Genomic DNA, 23,547 nt, shown 5'->3' on the forward strand with positions numbered 1-23,547 from the left:
AAGCCACCTCCTGACAAAGTGGACCCTCTAGAGAATCTCTTAACTATGAAATCTTACAGGAAGGGGGTGTCTATATATCCAGGCTGAACTACTACTCTACTGTTTCCAAGCCTCAAACAAGTGGGAAAGCAAAATATAAGGGCTCCAATGGGCTATTCTTTTGTCTATGATTAAGTTAATATCTAACATATACTGTATTTGCTGGCAAAAATAATAAAAACCTGCTAAAGCAGAGAAGACAGTACAACTATTTTGATAATGCAAATATAAGCTTCTGAAAAAGGTACTGCCAATATGACTATATTTCTCCCTTTTGCTTTAACTGAAATCTATTAATTCATTCTACACTTATTTACTGAGCACCTACAAAGTGAAGTTAGGAGCCAAATAGGAATACGATGTAAAATATTCTTTATAAGACTTTCTTGATCTAGGGCAATTTTAAGCTGGTTTTTCACTAAATAATGCCATCTGGATAATTCAACTTTTCCATGTTTAAATTGAAAGCCTGTACCTGATAAAAAAAAAAACTCAGATATCTCAGAAGTGCTCAGACATGAGCCTGGGATATAATATAGCACTTGATAAACATTAGCTGCTATTATTATTATAATTATCATCATAAGTTTTTAATCACTACTTCCCCGTCTCTACATTCAAAATCTGATTTTGAAAAGTATACGATTTATTTAAAACATTTAAATAAACTGCATCACACCTATAACATGTCAGTTACCCAAAATTAAAGTTTGCGCAATTCATTCTATGCCCTTGTTATGGGCTGAATTGTATCCCTTTGAAATTCATATGTTGAAGTCCTAACACTCAAAATATGACTGTATTTGGATGTACAGCCTTTAAAGAGGTAAATAGGTCAAATGAGGTGATTGTGAGTGGACCGTACTCCAATATGTCCTTATAAGAAGAGGCGATTCGGACACAGACACACACAGAGGATCATGTGAAGACACTAAACTGCGAGAAGGCCATCTGGGAACCAAGAGGAGAGGCCCTCAGAAGAAACCAGCATTGCTAACAACATGATGTTGGATTTCCCAGCCTCCAGAACTGAGGCAATACATTTCTATTGTAAGCCATCCGGTCTGTAGTACTCTGTTAATGGCAGGCCAAGCAAACTAATACAGCGCTAGAAAAAAATAAGTGTTATTACCATTCAAAAAATAAAGATCGCAATGTGGGGAGAATTTATTTTACCAAATACTATTATAATATTTAATTTAATATACATCTACCCCCATATTGCAAGAATGAGCCAAAGTCAAATATATGTAAGTACCATCTATTTCTCTATATGATACTACTACATAACATTACAGTAAGGACCATGTAAATTACGTAACTGGTTTCTATTAGAATTATTTTTTTTAAACATCCCATATGCCATTAACCTAAATTTTAACAAAGGTCAAAACTAATCCCTAGTTATTTGGTTATTAATTCAATTAAAGAAAAGAACTATGAACAGTGGCATGTCTCCAAAATTAATCTAGTAACAAAGCTCTAGAAGTGTAGCATAAAAGACAAATTGAGAAAAAATAGTTTTCATGAAGATTTCTAAGTAAAACGTCTTTTTTTTTCAAGTTCAATTACTTATTTTCATTAGGCATACTTTTTTATGAACTAAGATCATTTCAAAGAATATCACAGGAGTTTTCATAAAGGAATCACAGTGACTGTTTAATCTATTTTGCCTTCAACACTTCACTCGCCCCTCAACAATCATGCGGAAAACATATCAGAGAGATTTAAGTCCACCAAAAATACAAGCTCAGAGATGTCCACTTAAAAGCCTTCCATAAAACTCATCTATAATAGAGACTTAATATCACAACACTATAACACAATTAATGAAGAATGAACTGAAAAATAGCCTCTTGCAGCTTTCAATACTGAGTAATATAACAGTAAATTAGCTTTTATTGCTCGTATACAATAGAGTAATCAAGTATTCCCTTTTACAGTGAATTGGCTCTTTCTTTTCCTAAATTACTATAAAACTACAATTGTATATTAACATGAGACAAATCAGAAAGATAGTATTTTATAGAAAGTTGTAGGGGATAAATTTTTGTGACATAAAATTATATTCCTACCTCTAAATTTAATAATCTTAGGACACCGAGTTGCAAACTGGTTTAATTACTTAAGTGGTCACTTCTTCACAGCTTTTTTCTTTCCCTTGAATACACTTGGAAATTGAACCAAGGCTGGAAGAGCATTCAGAATCCCTTTGCATTTATTCTTTTTCACTCTAACAACACTATCACCCATAAAACGGTTAATCACTTTTTTAAATAAGTGAGGAAATATTTAAAGCAATGAGCACATAATTAGTTCTATAAAGAAGGCATAATTCCAAATTTGATATCATTATTTTATCATAAAATATTTAAGTCCTAAAATATAAAACTAATAAAGTCAAAAACTCTATTGCTTATTTTTAATGTGCATGAACAATTAAGCAAATAGTAGTTGTTCACTGCAAAACCACAATAGACTCCTGATTTACCTTCAAAGTCTACAGGCATTGTGGAGATCTCATCTTCTCAAGGAATGCTTAGTTTTATATGGTTCGTGGGGCATACACAGTATCACCCTTAGGACCTAGGCAAGAGTGCCTCACCCTGAGCCCTGGACTCTAAGGGGATCTCCCCATTCTTCCTCTGACCACATTCCTTTTCCACATGATAAATCCACAGGCAAAAAACTTGCCCACTCTGCTCTGCCCTTCTGAGTACCAGGGCCCAGAAATCTATGTGTAGTCTCAAGCCGGCTTCTAGAGCCTTCCGGGGCCTTCTAGAAGCCCTTCGCTGTCAGGGCAGTTAACCTTGCAGGTGGTAACCTCTCTAGCCTGAGTAGTGGCCAAGGAGAAGCCGTTTGCAGGGGTGTGGAAAGAGGGTTAGGGTGTCTGCAAAGAGGCCCTGGTTTAGGACAGGGCCAGATCTGAGAGGAGGGATTGGGCTGTCCTGGAGGCTGACTCTCCCCATGCACCACCACATTCCAGCGGGAAATGCAGCCCCAGCAATCTAAATCTACACTTGGCCTTCCAGATGACTGAGCTCAAGGCAGGTGAAAAGGACCTATTCCGTTTAGCAATGTATTAGTTTGATTTATAACTTTTAAATGTTTAGACATAGGGTCTGAGGGCCTCCAGGCATTTTTGCCCCAGGTCCTGTAAATTTTAGAAGCAGTCCTGGATGCATGTGACAGCCCAAACTTCAAACCAATCAGTCCTCATGAATCTAACACCTGCTATGAAGCCTACAACAGCAAGAGTTCAACAAGTACGTGATCGATGAATGATGATGCATGGTCCAAAGGATTGAAGAAAAGTTATGTGGAATATAAATGCAAATTTTTTACTTCAACTAGAGAAGGAACCAAAGGTTAAAGATATCACATACTACTACTTCTAATATGTTCATTGTCTTTTCTGATGCTAACCTAATAATCTTTGACCAATAGCTTTAAGTTTCTATTTAATATTTTAAAAGGCTCAGTCAGCTCTAAAATGATTTAAAAACACACATCTCAAAAAAGGCATGGCCCTTAAATCACTGTCACACCATTTTGGTTTTAACTGCTACAATAATGATTTTTTAATGAGTACATTTATTCCACTCAAAAGTTAAATAGGTACCAACTGTTAAGAAACCATAAAAAGATTTTGAGTCAAAAATAATTATATCCAGAAAATAAATATTTAAAAAAAGCAACTTAAGCTTCCAGTTATTTCTATTTTAATATAATATTCTCAAATTTAAAAATAACTACTAACAGGTCTCATTAAAAAAGAAAGTTCCTTTATTTTAGTAACTAAGTTATTCTCTATCAGCAAGTTTCTTCCCTCACTTGTCAAATCTTTCAATATTCAACTGCCAACATCCAGGTTTACACTGAAGGGGTCACAGACAATCTTAATTGGTATCACTATAACTCACATATGCTGCTGATTAATTTTAATTCCAATATTTCTCTTATAAATTAAGCTTGCTTTGCCCCCACTAATAAACTGTGAAAGAACTTTAATTAATATTCTGTTCTGGTTTATTCGGTCAAACACAAACCAAGCATCTAATAAGAGCGAAGCAGTAAAGCTAAGCTAAATGAAAACAGATTCTGTAGTGAAAATATGAACAAAATGCTGTGGGAATAAAGTAAATTCCTACCAGAATGAAAGAAGGGAGATTCTTAGATTAGTCATCATCTGGATGTAGTAGTTCCAAACTGAGGTCAGAGCATATGGAAAAGACTAAGCCATGACGACACACATCAAGTTCAGAAAGCAGAAGGAAACTGAGTATGGCTGCATTAGAGCTTACATGGTGCGAATATGTCGAGAAATTAAACTACCAGTGGGAGTGAGATCACTGAAAACCTTCTAAACTATTTCGGTTTCTCACCGAAAACTTAGGCAGAAGAAAGTTAAGGTTTCCTGATGTGTGCTTTCAAAATTAACCGTTCTGTGAATGTAGAGGACAGGATAAAAAAGTAACATAGAAGAGAAACAGGAAATGAGTCCACAACAATCATCCTGCTAAAAAATGGTTAATGGACTACAGTGAAAACAGACAGGAAAATGAGAGGCCAAGGAAGCAAAATGAAGAGAACTGAGAAACTCACTCAGGTTCCCAAGAGAGAGTAGTGGGAGAGACCAGGATGAAGCTCAGGGTTTCCAAAGACCCGTAAGTCTTTGGAAACCTATAAACTTGCTGATTCCTAAATGATGTTGAACTCAGGTTTCCAAAATAACTTAACCTTTTCCCCAGGTGCTTCAGTGTCACCTAACAGTTTTTAAAGCATATCAGCTTCACTTCCATTAAGTTGTTGGAGAGACAGCACTTTTTGTACCCAGGTAAGATGCTGTCCCTGGAAATTCTATCCCACACCACAAGAACCTATGTGCACTGCTGTTAGAACAGCTGGGGTTTTGTTCATCCTGTAGCTGTATACGTATGATGTCCAATTGTGACCCCTTTCTGTATTGCTTTGCTAAATACCCTTTAAAAGACCTGCTGACCTTGATACTTGATATCTGCAATTGTGAGCTCAACCTCCAAAATAATTTCTAAATCTGTGCTCAAGTTACTTTCCTCCGTGTTAAGGATTCCAACCAACAGCATCTACTCACACCTAATAAGGACACTTCAGGACTACTAAGTCTTCCCCAAACAGAGCATGGTTGTCTGAAATCATAAAAAGTGTCTATAATCATGAAAAATGACATCATTGGAAGTAAAAGAAAAACTGATTTCCTTTGAGGAGTTACTCTTAGGATATATGAGGAAGCTACTTAGACTTACGATCAGGCAAATACTGGGCAAATTCTCAAAGCTTCTGGAAGAAACTATTTTAAAAGCTGGAAAATACTGCTTCAAAACCACTTTCCAATTGTAAAACATGTAGCAATCAGGAAAACCACTCACCATGTCATGTACTAATGTAGTATTTAAGGACAGAAATATTCATTTCAATAGGAATAAACCAGAAGAAAAAAGGGACAGGAAAGAGTGCAGTGAGGTGTCTACTTTTGCACAATAGTTAATGTTTTATATGATTAATAATGTAACATGGATGACATATATCTTAGAAATACCTGAAAGACTCTCTTCCTAGAAGCTTTGCCTCTGATTTCAGAAGTATAACATTAAATAAAGGTTACAAGTCCTGATTCCAGAACCAGATGGCTTGGGTTCAAACCCAGCCCTTCCACAGACACATTTCTTATCCTCTCTTCTGCCTCAGTTTTCTCATCTATGAAATGAGGGTAATAATAGTCCTTTTGTCATAAAGTTGCTGAGAGCAGTAGTGGATTTAAAATATGTTAAGTGCCTGGAACATAGTAAATTCCCATGAGTACTAGCAAGTATTTGTATAACCAGGGTATGGTGAGTTTTGAAGGACCCAGGCTTGAAACATAGACAAAAGTAACTTAAATAGGAGAATTGAGAGATGTTTAATGATCACATACATCTCTTGGGTGACACTTGATATATGTGCTTGAAAGGGATGCAGCCCATTCAGAGCCCAAACAGATTTTTTCCCTCTAAAAACAACCTCATTACACCAATTCTAAAGATCTTCTAAAAAGACAATTCTAAAAAGCCATGTAAATATTTATCTTAAATGCCACCATTTTCTTAATTAAGATTGTCAGATAAAATACAGAATGCTAGTTAAATCTGAATTTCAGATAAATAACGAATAAATGTTTAGTATAAGTAGGGTCCATATGATATTTGGTACACACATATAGAAGGTCTGACAAGTTTGTGAACTTGTTGCAATGCTGTTGCTAAACTTTTTCTATATCAGAGGGATTATTCATTATGTATTTGTACCAGCTGGACTGTTAACCAAGTTTACTATTTGGAAGTGCTGAAAAGGCTGCGTGAAAAAGTTAGATGACCTGAACTTTTAGCAAACAATTCATGGCTCCTGCATCACGACAATGCACCAGCTCACACAGCACTGTCTGGGAGGGAACTTTTAGCCAGTAAACAAATAACTGTATTGGAACACCCTCCCTACTCACCTGATCTGGCCCCCAATGACTTCTTTCTTTACCCAAAAATAAAGCCAATATTGAACGAAAGACATTTTGATGACATAGGACATCAAGGGTAATATGATGACAGCGCTGATGGCCATCCCAGAAAGAGTTCCAAAACTCCTTTGAAGGGTGGACTAGGCGTTGGCATTGGTGCATACCTTCCCAAGGGGGTTACTTCAAAGGTGACTGTAGTGATATTCAGCAATGAGGTACGTAGCACTTTTTCTAGGATGAGTTTGCAAACTTAATTGTCAAAATCATATACTAAAAACTTTTCACTGTTTATCGGAATTTCAAACTTAACTAAGAAGACTATTTTTCCTTTTTTCAGGTCAATCTGGCAACCCTATTAACAACCCAAAGTTCAGAAAAAAATGTGCTGAATTAGCCAATGCCCATAAAGCAAGAAGAAATAGAATCACTTAAACTAAACAAAGTATCTTAAGCGTCAGTATGGTAAACGGAAAGCACATGGATCTCAGAATCAGGCAAATCTGAGCTGCAATTCACCATCCACTGTCAATGTAGAACTAACTGACTTTGAACAGAAAAAATTAATATACCTACCTTAGCCTCACTGCCCTCATATGGTCAAAGGGGTTTAATTTACCACTTTTCAGGATTGCAAAATGGATGACATGAAGTAACACATATCAAACATTTCCCTGACGCAGAACAGTCAACGAATGCTAGTTCTCAGTTCTTCCTTATACTATCTTAGCTCCCCAGAAACTCAAATTTCCTGTCACAGTAGCCAAAACCAAAGAACTCACTTAATCCACATTAACTAAACAGAACAAAGTACTCCCCAAACTGTGCCCAAATACAAACCTCTCCCGACGATCTCATTTCACTCGGCAGGTGCCAGAGTGCGACGTGTCCACTGCCTCTCACCTAAGTGGGCCCTCTCCAATTATGGCTAACCAGAACTGTTTTCTGCTGACAGTACTTAACAATATTTGAACAGAAAAACCTTAAAATAACATTACACTGTGATTTCCTCAGATGTTTTTGTTCTTCACAAACTTTTTAAGAATAAGGACATAAAAATTCATTTCAAACTGCCATATAATACTAAATGCTAAAATCTCTTTTCTTAATTAAAAAAAAAAAGCCAAAACATCCTAGTCACTCAGTTGAGTCAATAAAATGTCTGCAAAGGAACTGCCCATGCATATAAGAAAATTATTTTGCAGAGTGACTCCTGGAACTACCTAGATCCTCTTTGTATTTTGGAGTCATACCACATGGGGGATTATTTTCCAATATTCATTTTATAAATTGCTTAACTAACAATATGCTGTCCAACTTTCCATTTAGTCTACCTTATCTTCTCTCTACACACTGTGATTTCTTTGAAGGAAAATTAACTAAATATTTTAGCAGTTTAACTAGTGAGAAGCAAAGAATTAAGATTATAGATACAAAGGTGCTGTAATTGTGTTTTAATCAGCTTATTAATACAACATGAACATGTATCAATCAACTAACATTTAATTTCATGGTCCATGATTCAAAACTTTTCAAAAGCGCAACAGTATAAAGTTATCAGAATTTACCAAACAATTCCTTTCTAATTTTGTTTCAACTCGTGTAAACCATACAAAACATTGTACAACAATTGGTACATGTCCTTATGGACTGGAAGAAGACATAATTAGGAATTTTATTAAAATACAAACATAATATGAAATTTATATTTCTTCTGAGATATCACCAACTTGGACCAAAAAGAAAAATATTTACATATATAAAAACACAGCAACACAATTCTTTTAAGTTAGGGGACTAAATATAGGAATCTTTTAAAAAAAAAATCTATTTCAAATATTTCTATCTCCAACAGACAAAACTTCATTGATGAAACAAACTACTGAGCTAAAGTTTGTTTTAAATTGTTGCTGTAAAAAATGCAAACCAATCTCTATAAATCTCATTTAGAAAGTACATTGTCTAATTGCACATTCATTTAGGAGTATTACACAAAGACATCCCATTACAGAGTCACATCTGACCTGTAATATATGTGCACTTACTTATCTCTTTTCCTCCATTGAAAAAGTGATTTTTCATGATATGAATGATTCAATTTTTCACAGAATAATTTAGTTTATCAAAAGTCTATTTTTGTGAAGGAGCAGTGAAATTAGGAAAAGTCAGCAGATTCTTTTCTGTAGAATTTTGCTTGATAGCAAAAATCATTTTAGTTTTAGAAAGGTTTGCTTCTGACCATTACTGTTTTTCTCAAGTGGAGAAGGGCCTGAGGGTAAGGGTCATTAATTTCTTTTACTAAGACAAAAGGATTCAACTGTAGTTGCTAGGATACCAACAGACAGATTCATTTATTGCAGTCATGAACAGTTATTAGGGATGTCTTCTCACAGAACAACTGTATAGAGTGCCCCTGGAAGCTGTGAGAATGAGTTTTGTGTGAGCAAGAGTGACTGCATACTGAATGAGCAAGGGTAACTCCACTCTGGACATGTGCAGAGAACTTAGCAGACAACTGCCCAGGGAGCTACCTGGTTGCCCTGGTAATTGGGTGTAACCAGCTACACCCCGATGGTCTGCTACTAAAGATAAGGTGAGGTCAGGGAGGCATTCAGAATTGCAAGAGAACTGAGGACTTCTGCAGCTCAGAGAGCTAGTCCACTGAGAGGTGACCACGCTGCCACTCTGCTCCGAGAACCCTCCACTGTGCTCTCCTCCGCTGGGACTGAATCTCTGCTGGACCGACCTCCCAGACCAGCCACCCTTCCTCGCTCCATCAGGATTCTGATTAACCTTAGGACTGGTTCCTTCCTCTATTTTACCCAATTATTGCATTACTCTGTGTGGTTTACTGTTTGGTGTGCTGATGATTGATGTTTGAGTAAAGAGCATATTGAAAGGCATTTAAGATCTTGCGTGCTCTGCTCTTCACTCGTACCACAGCTACCACGAAGCCTCAGTCAGTGCCAGGTAAATCCTGGGGGTCTGAGAGCCTCTCAGGGGTTAGTCCCCCTGACTTGCAGGAAGAGACTCAGCACGGAGTGTGAGCCTCGCAGTCGCTCGTCATAACAACATACTAACTACAGTGGGAACCAAACAAACAAAATCTAAAAGGCAAAGGCAATCCCTGCCCTTGAAGAGTGTGATATCATCTGGTTTTGATATTTAAAATTACAAAGTGCATTTTAAATAAGATATTTTTTTAAAGAAATAGAAAGAAGTAGACGATGGGAAAGAAGGGAAGGGAGTTAAAGAAACACGTATGGCTGAGGTCAAATACTTCATCTGAGTCTGCAGAGTCCGATTCCTTCATTCATTATTTATTTAACTAAATGAGTCTGTACTGTGTGCTGGTTACTGTCCTAGGCATTAGACACCCAGCGGTTAATGATACAAAGTTTGAGTCCTCACTGAGCTTACATTCTAGTGAGGCCACCCAGCAGAAGTGCTGCAAATATTTACATCTGTGCCTATGTGGAAGCATGTTGGTGTGTGTGTGTGTGGGGTGGATAGGGTAAGAAAGCTGTGGAGAGGCATGGAAGCACACCAACGAAGGCCTGATATATAATTTAGTGATTACTATATGTCAAGTATAGGGCTAGACAATGAGGGTAAAGTGTAACAAAAGACACATGTTCTCTGCCATTCTGTTATAGTTTACTCAGGTGGGAAATCCAGGTAAACTAAGAGGTGCCACTGGTGCCACTACCTGTGTAAGCTTGACAGGTTGGTAACACCCTCATCGTGAATAATGGCACTAACTTTCAAGGGTTATTGGGAGCAGTAGGTGTTTACAAAACATTTGGCACAATTCCTAGTAAACTACAAATGTTATTATTATAGCTAAGTGCCCATGTTATAGAATAATAAGAACTGAGATTGGTGGAAATTGAGGACGGCAGAAAAGGGGAAACGATAATAAAGTTCTTCAAAAAAAAAAAATCAAAAAGGGAGGACAGATGAGTCCAATGAGGACTTGTAAGACACACTGTGAAGTGTATTTATGAACCTACAAGAAATGGTATACAATGGAGTCACGTCACACACCCAATTAAGTGACAAGAATTAAATTACATATGATTGGCAGAGAAGAGAGGAGGGAATAATTTAAAAACTACAAATGGCTCTGCCGCTATTTCACTCCACAAGGAAGTATTTCAGAGTGAAGGAGTTTATAGAAAAAATATCTATAGTCCTAAAGGCAGTCTCAGATCTCATATGTGAAAGCTCAGCTCCTCACCTCACTGAGTATGACTCAAGATAAAAACGAAGATGTGTTTTCCATACGCACCCCCTAAAGACAAATACATTTAATCTGGCACTATTTTGATTAGATACGATTTTCATCACCTTTTGTATTTACTTCACAACTAACTCCTGCTTAGGATGCTATTCCACCTCTTTGATCTCCATTTTGCAGATACAAAAATACACATGCCCAAGGACACCTGGGCAGTATACAGCAGAGCCAGGATGCCTGCCTCCTTCTGTCTGACTCCAAAGCCCTGTAGGCTTTCCACCATGCCCAGACATCCCTGGCTTTGATTTGAAGGGGCAGGCTAAGGTTAAGGAGGAAAACGATGCAAAACATATAAAAGTTAATAAAATGAACAGGTATTTGTAGAAAAAGATATAGACATTAAGAACAAAGACAGAGAAACTAAGTCAGAAGCAGATATATTGTAACTGCTCATCACAAATTTCCAAAACAATACTGATTTCATGTATTTTATACCTCTGTGCTTACTAAATATCGAAGTATTCTGGAAATTCAAAGATTTCAACATTCAATCAATATCCAAGCTCTATCTCCCTGACTACCTCTCACCCAAAAGAGGCACACAGAGTACACATACACACCTTCACCAAATCATGTGTCCATATACTAACTTGTTAGTTTTACTGTCTTTGAAAGAGCAAGAAAGGATGACAATAAACTAGTGGGAAAGAATATAAGTAGGAAATGAATGTTGGGAATAAAGAAAATCCTCCAAAGTACTAACTGAATAGCGGTACCTCTGACAGTAATAATGAAATTGAGAAAAATACCAAATGTAAGTATTAGTAAGTCATTCAAAAAAAAGTCTTTGGAAGTAAATTCCAAAAAAAGAATCCTGCAACTAAATTCATTGGGCATTTACTCTGTGCCTGCAGATTCACACTAATAAGTGTACACATCGAAACATAATTCCTATTATAATTTTAGTAATTTTCCCTTATCTTGGGGAGAAATCTCTGGTCCCAATGAAAAACAAAAGTCATTCTTTTGAAATAACAATCACAATAATGATAATGATAGCAGTTACTTTTGGGCCACTCACCATGCCTTTACATTTCACCCCTTGAAGTACTTCATCCTAATTCTACCTGGGAAAATACTTACCACTCTCAGATTAAGTAACTTGCCTAGAGTTGTCTAATATTTTAGACATAACAGGGTTGGGGACTCACCCATGTCTGTCGGACACCAGGGCTTTAACCACTCTCCATTTCAAAGACTCACACTTTCAGATGAGCACTCTTCCTTTTTAAATGTAGAGTTTATGGACATGAAATAATTCTCCCACTTAGTGTAGTAGTTTACACTAAGCAACTAAAATGAATGATCAGTACCTTAAATGCATGCAACTTTTCACCCCCAAAACTAAGACCGTCTTGTGTTTATTACTATTTTATGCTGCACAAGTACTGTCCTTAAATGGCACATGAATTGATAAAATGAGAACTTAAAAGACAACGACATATAAAAGGAATATGATGCTGGTAAAAGTCAGAGAAATGTCTCAAAAACTTGAGAAATGGGCTCCACCAAATTACCATTAAAATAGTCTGCGCCTCCAGGGTCTTAAGAACCTCCAGTTTTTTGAAGTGCAAATTTTACCTGGGTCATTATGGGAATGAGGTACCACAAAGACTTGAAGGGGCTTAGTGTCCCATTCATTAAATTTATAGGTAATGTCAAATCCTTGCTTCCAAACTCCACCATCTGGATTGTCAAAAGGAATTAGATTGTAAACATCCAACATCTAAAAATATAAAAGACAAAAAAAAAAAGTCAGTTTAACAATGTATAACCATTATTAATTTAAACTTAATGTTGAAAAATATTTGCTCAAAACTATAAAAATATGTACTCTGAGTACATATTTTACAAGATAAAACTACTTCTATAGACATTAATAAAGAATTTAAAGCAGAAGAGATTTAATCACCATTCAAAGGCTTGAAATGCTACCTGTGTGACTTAACTATCCTGAAAAATAATCCCCTCCCCCATCTGCTTCTGATAAAAACTTTCATTCACTTCCTCTTCCCCTGTGTTACTTCCAATTCAATTGATTAGAAATGAATAGAAATTGAATAGTAAAAAAAAATGTTATTATGACCAAATATTTAGCATTTTCAAATACAGTACTGAAAATTATTTACTTTATTTGAGTTGCCTTTATTTTATAATCAATCTCATATATTTCAAAATCTGAATCAATGAAAATTCATAACTATTCTTTCATTTAGCATACACTTTTTATTCTAAAAATAAAAGCTTAACAAGGTCAAGTAGATTAAATAAGGAAGAATTTTTTTAAAATTGAGATTTAGCTTTTAAGTGTTCAAATATTTTCTAAGTTTTTAATGCAGTACTCCTTCTAGATAATAATCTATTTGGACACAAAGGAAAAAATATTGCGCCCCCAAAAAAAAACCCCTAAAAACTTTTATTCTTCATACTATCTACAATGCTAAATGTGACAAAGAACACAACCACCCTTTGGCAAAATTCAAATTATGTAAAAATTACATCCTAATTAATGTATAAGTGGGTTATAAAGATTTTCTAAAAATATCAGGCAACTTTCATAAAAGTACATACAAAGTATCTTGTTTCCCCGAAAATAAGACCTAGCCAGGCAATCAGCTCTAACGCATCTTGTGGAGCAAAAATTAATATAAGACCCGGTCTTATATTATGTTAGATAAGACCCGGTCTTATATTATGTTAGACAAGACCCGGTCTTATATTATGTTAGATAAGACCCGGTCTTATATTAATTTTTGCTCCACAAGATGCGTTAGAGCTGACTGTCCGGCTAGGTCTTATTTTCGGGGAACACGGTACTTTGCATAACATATCAGTTCAGAATTGATGCCTTTAATAAATAAAATAAAATGCTCCAAGGATAAGTGAACAGATCTTTGGGAACCACTGGACAGGAGGATACGATCACAGTCTGTGCTTTCCTTTCAGTTCTTTCTTAGGTCCTGTGAATCTCGCAGTCCCTGCTGCCTCCCTCTGCCTGCCTTCCATAGTTGCTCTACACCTCCTTTCTGTCCACCCCAGATTTAGAACCCCCCCAAAAGTTGTGTCCCCCTTTAAAGGGTATTTAATTAAAACCTGAACAAAGCGGAGCCTCATAGAAATAAATACCCATTCAAAGCACAAGATCCTGGTCCCATCTGAACCTGCCCCCACAACAGCTGATGAGGTTGCAGGCCTAAGGCCTGGCCAGCTCCACTGCCCCCAGCTATCCCCGGCCTGTGAGCCATGTGGCCTCGAGATCCTATCATCTTCTTGTCCCTAGCAATTAGTGAAAATTTGAAGCAAGGCCAGAGCCACCTCATTTTGGACAACTGTAAAATATTCACCCTTTAGGGTCGTCTTGTCAACAAGTTCGTTTCTGGTCTTAGGTAGAAAGGTAATAAACATAGCTCTGCTAATTTGCAGAAAAGAAAAATATGAGTAACACACCCTAAGTTTAAGAAAAGCAGAAATCCTTCCTTACCCTAGTCTTCAACTCCACTACCCTCTAAGAGAGCATGATCCAAGAGAAATATGCAAATGAAACCCATCATTCTCAATTTCACAATGAAATGAAATAGGTGAAATTAATTTTGAGGGTATATTGTTGTTAGCCCGTGTAATCAATATAAAAATAAAAGATATTTTACAGTCTTTTTTCATACTATATCTTTAACACTTTGTGTACATTTTATACTTAGAGCACATTTCAGTGCAAACTAACCACATTTCAAAAGCACTCAGTAACCACGTGTGCGCAGTGGCTTCCACACAGGACAGCACAGCTCTAGAATATTTCCCTTCTCTCTCACAAAGGGATATTCAGCAAAATGAATCTAGCTGCCCACTGTGTGAAACCTATAATGTAGAACAGTGATAGAGTTAGTTAGAAGAAGTCTTTTCTTGTACTCTCCAAAGGAAGGTAAGAAAATCTCTGGCCAAACGTAAGCTTCTAAATGTCTTCAACTATTACAGAAAATTGGACCTAAAAAGCAAAGCAAAAGGCCATCTTCACAAAGAATACAATAAGAAAAATTAGGAGAAACACAGAATTATGGCATCTTATCACTAAGAAAAGGACATTAATAATCTTGTGACTAATCAAATCATTTTACAAGAATAGAAACTAAAATCCAGAGAGTTTAAGCAACTTGCTAGTAAGAACAGATAAAAAAAAAGTCCAGTGATTATTAACACATGTATACATTACCTGCACATGTGAATTCTGACTTCCGCTGTGTGAAGCAAACAGACAGTCTTCAGGGTCGACTGTGAGGGACAATTGTTTCGATGACAGAAGAGGTGACCCAGCACCTCGGCTGAAATTGCCTTGTGAACTTTTCGACCCATCCTCCACAGACTCACTCAAATTGATGACCGAATCTCTAATATTTGAGATGATCTCATTATTCTCAGCTAGCAAACGCTCCAAATGGTCTATTTTTTCTTGCAACATTGAGAGCTGGCCCTACAATAAAAAAGACAAAGGCAGCTATATGAAACTCTAATATAGCTCTGCGGAGGCACACAGATTTTTTTTTTTTTTTTAAATTATGTGCCTGCCCAAGAGGGCAGCCACTCACCCTTCACTTTCCACTTTTATAAGTGGGATCACAGAAAGCATGAACAGCTGAAAGGGTTGAAATACCAATTTAAGGCAGAAAATTTTCTCCATAGCTGCAATCTTTGTTTAACCATATTTTAAAATGTGCAACAGAAGGACCCAAAACATTTTAGGAGATTTTTCCTATTAACCCCAACCCAGCCCTAAAAAATCTTTGGGTCTCTAAAACCACTTAGTACAACAGCATATTATATTCAGGTATGAAATCTTAAATTTAAGTGTAATTGATTCTAGTTATTCTCAAGGGTCAAAAAGTATGAACCTAAAAATGATCATTTCATATTAATCAGTAACACTAGTGGACAATCCTAAATAAGAACTATTATCTATAGAAAAAAATCAATTAGTCAATTGTTAATTAGCCATACACTTGAAAAAGATTGGCACGAACATTCTCGAGTAACCACATTGCTGAGTCGTTTAGACTGATTCCACTTTTAGATTTTTTTAATTGCCCCTCACATTAAAAGGCTTGCCATCTCTATAACATAAACCTTGCTATACAGAATAGCACCTCAGCTTATTATGAGAGCAGGGACAATCTTGTCTTTTTCACGCCTATACCCAGGGTTCCAAACACAGAGTATACAGTTATAAATTTGTCCAATGACCCTCATGTTACTGGAACTCAATTATAATTCCTGAGTGAATACCCACTGTGCCAGGTATAATGCTACATGCTGGGTAGACAGATATGCATAAGATATGAGTTCCTGTCTGAACACACAAGATGACATTGTAACTAGAAATAGCCTACCCTATGCCCTCAAAAAGTCCACATTACGGTTTAATAAAATAACTATATGGATATGAAAAAACAATTCTAGATATCCAGAAACAAAAATTCTATCATCAGTAAATAACAGAAAGAAAGGAGAAAAGAGAAAAAGAAAACTCGTAAATGTCCACTGGTCACATGGTACATCTAATATTACTGAATAGTTTTCAGTCACTGAAAATGTAGAAATATTATTTTTTAAAAAAACTAAAACTAGATGGGAAGGTACTTTCAGGAAATACACTTGAGAAAAAGTAGTTTTAAAATAGTATGTATGGAAAACAATAGTATGCATGACATTATCCCCTTTTGAAAAATAATACAAATGGAAGGCCACCATCGAGATGGTAAAAACTGTTTATAGGCATTTATATTCTTCTTTAGCCTGTTATGAACAGTTGTTGATTTTGTAATGGGAGGCTGAAAGAAACAAGGATTCCACTCCAGGTTACTGGCCAGTTCAACAAGGGGAGAGAATACATCCACAGACTGCTATTACCAAGAAAAAGCCATTTCAGCAAACTGTGTGTAACAGACAGTCCTCAGAGATGCTCTCACAGGCCTCTCGACCTAAGAAAGACAGAAATAGCCCCCTATATGTCGAAACTGCAGTCCTTTAAAGTAACTGTCATCTCCTGGGGGGGGGGGGGTGGCATGTCTCCACAAGGTAAAACTCTGAAGCCTGTTCATCGGCATGTACAGAAGCAGGAAGTACAAGGTTTTAGCACAGAACTCGTGCTGAAAGACAAGCCCCATTTCCCCTAGTGAAGAGCAAGAGAGAGAATATGGATCAGTTAATGACTAAAAATGGCAAAATAAAGGAAACTTGATGGATCAGTGCAACACTAGATTCAGGGTTCAAAGAGAAGCTAGTTGAATCATGTAGGTTCCAGGTTAGCAAAGCTGTTGAGCAATATTATACTAAAACTTTTTTTTCTTTTAATAAGCACACACTGATATTAGTTGAATGGTTCTCAGTGGAAAGGCGAAAGGGGACGCTTGGCATAAGCCAAAGTTCACCCAAAGAAGCTAAAAATATTTGACAGTCAGGTACACAGCTTTGTATATAAATTTGTATATATTTTCCTAAACAGACATGCTACCAAAGGTTGTCCAAAATAAGGGAAAAGCTTTTCAACACTCATTTATCACAACACCATAGACTGTAGCTTTTTGAAATCAATTCTGATGAATTCTGTTGAATATTTTCAGTACTGAAGATACAAGTCTACTTTAGTGATACTTGCAGTTCCTGCCACACCAGGTAAAAACAGTCAATCCAGTTGCTCTGATTCCAAGAATTAGAACATGTTGACTCGTCTTACCTGTAGTAAAGCTACACACCTTCATAAAATAAAACCTTGGCTTGGTCTAAGGTTTTATTTTATATCACTCAATAATACCATTACTAACTGTTTGGTGACAGATGGTTTCTAGACTTATTGTGGTAATCAGTTTGTAAGGTATATAAATGCTGAATCACTATGTTATATACCTGAAACTAATATAATTTGTTAACTACAATTAAAGATAATTTTTTAAAAGCTAAGGGGAGAAACAAATTAATTCCAATGAAAATAAAAAGTTATGCTGGAAAATCTTAAAAAATTAATAAATACCACCATCCTAGAGCTTTCATCAGACACTTATAGTGTATAAATTAATATATGGGTGCCAAATTTCTCCACATCTTCCTGCACTTTCAGGAAAAGATAGTTTTGGAACCATGCACATGGCAAAGCTGCCTACACCTCAACAAGTACACACTGAGAAAGAAAAGGGCTCTCTTTGGAATAGTCTTACTATGATCCTGGTCCCTTAACCCACAGAGGACAGTATTATTCAAAATAAACATTACAGGAGATGGATGTTTCATGAAAAAGAAACTTGCAGGCATTAAAGATGATTTCAATCTCATTGTCGCTTTAAAGATAGAATTAATGATCAGTACCTAGAATTCGGTACTGAATTAAGTCCATTGAGAAAACTGTGGACTTAATGGTCTAATGAAAATTGTTTTTAAAACTGTATTACACAGTGGAATAGTCTCCCTCTAAACAGCTGAAATTTTTTAAATACACACACCTCATAAGCAAAATTCTGTACACACGATAGAGAAGAGTGGTATGGCCTTAAAAAGATGCACTCATAGTCTACCTTAAAGTAACAGAAATCATAGATAATGTTTCAATTATGCTGACAATTCAAAGAATACTTGATGGTATTGAAAAAGACAGTTTTCTGTAGTGCAAGAAAATTACTTATGAGAAAACCACTTTATTCTTTGATTTGCTAATCAGTTCTATAGGGAGTCCAGGGTGTTGCACTGCTGAGGAGAGAGGAAGGTCATGACATTTGATTTACAATGCTTTTGGTGAAAAGAGAAAAACCGAGCAAAAAAATCTCTGATATCAAAGACTTTGGAGAGAGAACATTTAGAACAGGGGTGTCCAAACTGCGGCCCGCGGGCCGCAGTCCATTTTTAATTGGCCCGCCGCAAATTCCAAAAATATATTTAGTTTACTTAAATAAACCAGGTGAGGCAACACGTACTTCACCTCGAGTGAGTGGCCCGGCTGTTTGTGTATTTTACCGCGTATGGCCCTTGGTGAAAACTGTTGAAAAAAGTTTGGACACCCCTGATTTAGAGCCTACTAGAAGGCAAAGTGGGATCCAGTACCCACTTAGCCCTACGAACAAAATCAATCGTGCATCTCCAGCTAAATCTGAAAACATATTATGTAATGAGTCGCCGCAGGTAAGACACTAGCTTCTGGGATTGGTATCATCGTGATCACTGGAGCATAACTGAATCTGCACACCTTCTCCTTCCTTCCTGTCATAATTGAAAAGAATGTGTGCCTTCCCCTCCCACCACTTAAAAGACCAACACTCTGCTGGTGAGCTCCAACCTGATCTCTGTCAGCTGCTCAAAGGCTATATTCTTGTGGTTAAACTCTCTCAACACTGCTGCATTAAACTCCCCTTGTAAAAGCCACTCATTCTCAGTGACAACAGAACATGTTCTATTCGGTCAAGCTATATGAAACTACCATTCTTATAAGTCAAAAGTAGTCAAATGTCACCAATTTCTTATGGTTCAACTTAACATCTTATCCTAGGCTAAACAAATAAATCAAACTTCAGTGCTTCTCTTGGTCCTGCATCCCTTTCCAGGGCCCCACACTCTTCGTGGACATTACAGGGATTATTAACAGTCTACATTTATTATTCCCCTTCCTTCCAAACACCCACTGGCTCATCCGCCCATTCCAATTAGCACCTGCCCACCACGCCACCAAAACGTACCTTGAAAAGTACTCAAAGGCTTCCATGTTGCCAAGCCTGACGAACAAACACGGTCCTCACCTTATCCATCATCTCATGGAGTATTTGACATTCCTTCCCCCAGAAACGTTTTCTTCACTCGCTCCCAGTACATGTTCTTGGCTCTCCTCCTTCCAACTATTTATCAATCTCCTTCTTTCCCCAATATCTAAATGATGGAGGCCCCCAGGTTAGCTCCTGAGTTCTCTGACTTCTCTATACTGTCTTATCCACTCTATGGTTTAAATTCCATTTTTTTGTACTGATGCTCCCCCCCCCATATTTGTATCTCCAACTAATCCTATTCTCTGAAACAAACAAACAAACAAAAAACATCCATCCAAATGAGTACTGACTTCTCACCCTGGGTTTCGAACTTACGTCCAAAAGACACCTTCCTCAAAAAGCCTTCCACAGGCCTCAAGTCTTCAGTAAGCAGCTTTAACCTCCACCATGTTGGTCACTCGCAAAACCTTGGTGGTATACCTGATTCTTCCTTCTTCCCCACCCTGCTCACACATCCAACCCATCTACAAGCTCTTTCCATCCTACCTCCAAAATACTTGTTGAATCAGTCTACCTCTCTCCCTCTCAACTGCTACCACACTGGTCCAAGCCACCAACAATCTCTCCTAGCCTAGTACAGCAGCCTCTTAACTGAATTCCATATCCACATCTTTCAACCATGCCCTACTCAGATGCAACACCTTTCTTAGATTCCAGTGCTAGTTTCTCATTGCACTTACATTAAAATTAAAATACCTTCTACTACAATCAGTAAGGGCCTGCATATCTATTCTCTCTACCCTTCTCTTTCTCCCCTCAACTTAGCTTCACCCTATTCTTATTTCAGTTCTAAGCCAGCTCCTGCCCACTCCATCTGAAGATCTTGGTACATGTTCTCTCTTTATACAATGCTTCAACTCTACCTCAAATGTCCCTACTGCAGGGCCTTCCCCAGCTATCCTATCTAAAATAGGCATCTCATGTTATTCTCTATGTCAACCTATTTTCTGTTTCTTCCACAGCATTTTTATCTATTTTATTCATGCATTGCTTCCCCCTATCCTTCACTAACTGAATCTCTATTTGTACCCTGATGCCTAGCACAATCCTGGTGCAAAATAGGATTGCAAAATATTTACTGGGGGTCGGGGGGAAATAGGAAGAAAGAAAAAGAGTGTGTGACATTTTTTCCTATCATAAGGAAGTATTCAATGTCATTTTTGGACATATAAACCTACACCAAAAATAATACAAATAAAAATAAAACTAACAATTTTTTAAGAGAAAATCCAGGGGAATAAAATTCATTGCAACCCAAAAAGTAGGTAAGAAAAGAATGAGAAGGGGAGTCCTAAATAATCAAGACTGACCTTGTGAGTAGGGTAAAATATGTGGCTCCTTTTCTAAGGAAAAGATTATGGATTCTATACACTCCAACCAATGGTTTCCAACTTTCACTTATCATCAACGGGCTATGATTTTCAACTTTTGCAGGGATGTAGGGAGTTTGGAAAAATAATCTTGAGAAACTCTAGAATCCTTCTTACCATGGTAGTGATAGAAGATGTTTATTCAACCAAATCAAGTTTCTAGTTAAGAGAACTGTAGAGAAAATATTATTACATATTTATAATATAACCACTAATGGCAAAATTCAAATAAACAAAACGTCACCCCAATGTGTATGTATCTGAAATTCCAGATCTCAACCATCTTCCATTTATATTCTTTTACCCTCTTCAAATCAAATTTTCTTAGATTCAGTATATCACTCGAGCACATCAAAGTTTCTCTGGACTTGGATTCTATCACCGAACACACCATGTCCACCATATAGCAATGTGGTTGGGTGAACAGGCTATAACAGTAACCATCAGAAACATCTGAAAGGCTGTTCAAAATCATGAACCCCAGGTACTCACCCTAAAATCTCTCAAGAACAGCCCCAGCCACGAGAGTGACATCACCAAACTGGCATCATAGGAGACCCCAACCTCCATCCTCCCACAAAGATAAACAATTACCTATCCACAAACAAAAACAACTCTGTGAGATCACTGGAGTCTACTTACAAAACTTCAGCAACACTGTCAAACAAAAAATCAGAGACTAACCACACACACAAAAACAAAGGAAAACAGCTTCATTTTGCCTGGATCATCCCATCCCTCAAGCCAGTACTACTCAACACCAAGAGAAAACTCTCCAGCTAGAAAGAGTTCCCCTAGCTGGGAAAAAAAGAGTGTGGTGCGCGACCAGCTTCTCAGTCTTCACTGCACAAAGAGAAGAGACATAAAGTTCAAGAAGAAAAGCAGAGGCTACCAAGAGCAGCCACGCAGAGAGCAAGAGAGTTTAGTTACCTGCTCTACAGACAAACCCTGCTTTCACCATTGAAGAAGGAATCAAACCAACAGTCTGCAGAGTTGGCATAGAACCCCTGCAGTGCTTACCCCATCTACTGGCATTTGCTGATGCCAGCCACCATGCACGCTCCCCACCCAGCCCCTCTGGAGCCTGAGAACCACACCAGTAGCCAGCCCACGGCTGCAGGAGTGCAAGACTGCCACCTAACCCCCCACAGCTGACCCCCACGACCGTGGGGCTGGCCCCTCCAGCTGCACACCTGCATGCCTGTCACTAGCATCCACTTTCTGCATATGCTCAGGAAGCCTGTGAAGCCATGGGAGAGCACACCGATATCCAGGGACCCTGCAGATGCTTGTGGGCCCAGATGAGACCCTGTCTTCCGTCACTGGACTGCATCGTTGCACTCAACTGCTGCTAGACCCTCCAGCTGTGCACCTGCACACACCCAGCCTGATTTCCATCACCAGCCTCCACTGCCGTGTGCCCACAGTGAGACAGAGCAGTCATGGTAGTGCATATAACAACCAGTGTGCCCACAGTTGGCCCCAACCAAGACTACCAGCACTGGCTGCTACCCCGACATATGTTTGCAACCAGCCGCAGCCACTACACATGCCCCTAGCAGCTGGCCCCCATAGCCGAGTGTATGTACACCACCAGCTCTCGTCACCACTACCGTCTGCTGTAGTCCTTGGGCACTGGACCTGGAGATGCCACTGAGGAATTAAAATACCCTTATTGCCACTGCAGACACTGTAGCACTTGCCAAAGACCATGCAGTTGTCAATGCTGTGGACCCCAGTGAACTGAGTCAGAGACATCACGATGCCCCTGAAACTGGTGAACACGCCCCTGCACCACTAGACCTGGGGTCACAGCATGCCCCAGCATGCCTCCCCCATAGATGAAAGGCTTCCCTTACCGAAGTCAGTCCATAAAGTCTGGAAGAGATGACTGTGTTTTCAAATGCACAGACACCTATGCAAGGCTACAGGGATCAGGAAGAATCAGAAAAACATGACTCTGCCATAGGAATACAGTAAACCTCTAGTAACTGGCCGCAAAGAATTGGAGATACAGCAAAAGCCTGACAAATAATTCAAAATAATCATTTAAAGATACACAGAGAGTTACAGGAGAACACAGATAATTAAACAGTATCAGGAAAATATAAGAACAAAATGAGAAGTTCAACCAAGAGATGAAAAACATAAGAACAGAAATGTTGGAGCTGAACAATACAGTGACTAAACTAAACAGAGATTTTTAACATGAGACTTGATCAAACAGAAGAAAAAATAAGTACACTCGAAGATTAATCAATTCAAATTTTCTGATAATAAGAGAAAAAAGAAAAAGTAATTAAAAAGATTGAAGAAAGCCTATATGACCTATGGAATACCAATAAGAGGATCAATCTGCAACTTATTAGAGTTCTAGAAGAAAAAGAGAAGTAGAGGGCAGAAAGCTTATTTAAAGAAATAATGACTGAGAAATTCCCTAATCTGAGAAGGAATTTGGATACCCAAGTTCATGAAACTCATTGATGACCAAACGAAATCAACTTAAAGAGATCCTCTCCT

At 37.7% G+C, this 23,547-nt stretch overlaps 1 protein-coding gene across 2 annotated transcripts in view; it reads right to left on the reverse strand.

Annotated features, from left to right (window-relative positions):
- MAN2A1 (mannosidase alpha class 2A member 1) overlaps window positions 1–23,547 on the reverse strand; it is a 166,153-nt gene that overhangs the window by 127,713 nt on the left and 14,893 nt on the right. Inside the window, exons 1-3 of one of the 2 annotated variants that reach the window (XM_081054557.1) lie at window positions 21,145–21,264; window positions 15,073–15,330; window positions 12,447–12,591 (exon numbers count right to left, since the gene is read on the reverse strand). In XM_081054557.1, coding sequence (XP_080910683.1) covers window positions 12,447–12,591; window positions 15,073–15,330; window positions 21,145–21,147 — 406 coding nt within the window. In that variant the 5' untranslated portion in view covers window positions 21,148–21,264. Of the gene's footprint in view, window positions 1–12,446; window positions 12,592–15,072; window positions 15,331–21,144; window positions 21,265–23,547 lie in introns of those variants that run through there. The other variant, XM_081054556.1, reaches the window with a different exon arrangement.

Source organism: Rhinolophus hipposideros (assembly GCF_964194185.1).
Source record: "Rhinolophus hipposideros genome assembly, chromosome: 7".
Lineage (NCBI taxonomy): Eukaryota > Metazoa > Chordata > Mammalia > Chiroptera > Rhinolophidae > Rhinolophus > Rhinolophus hipposideros.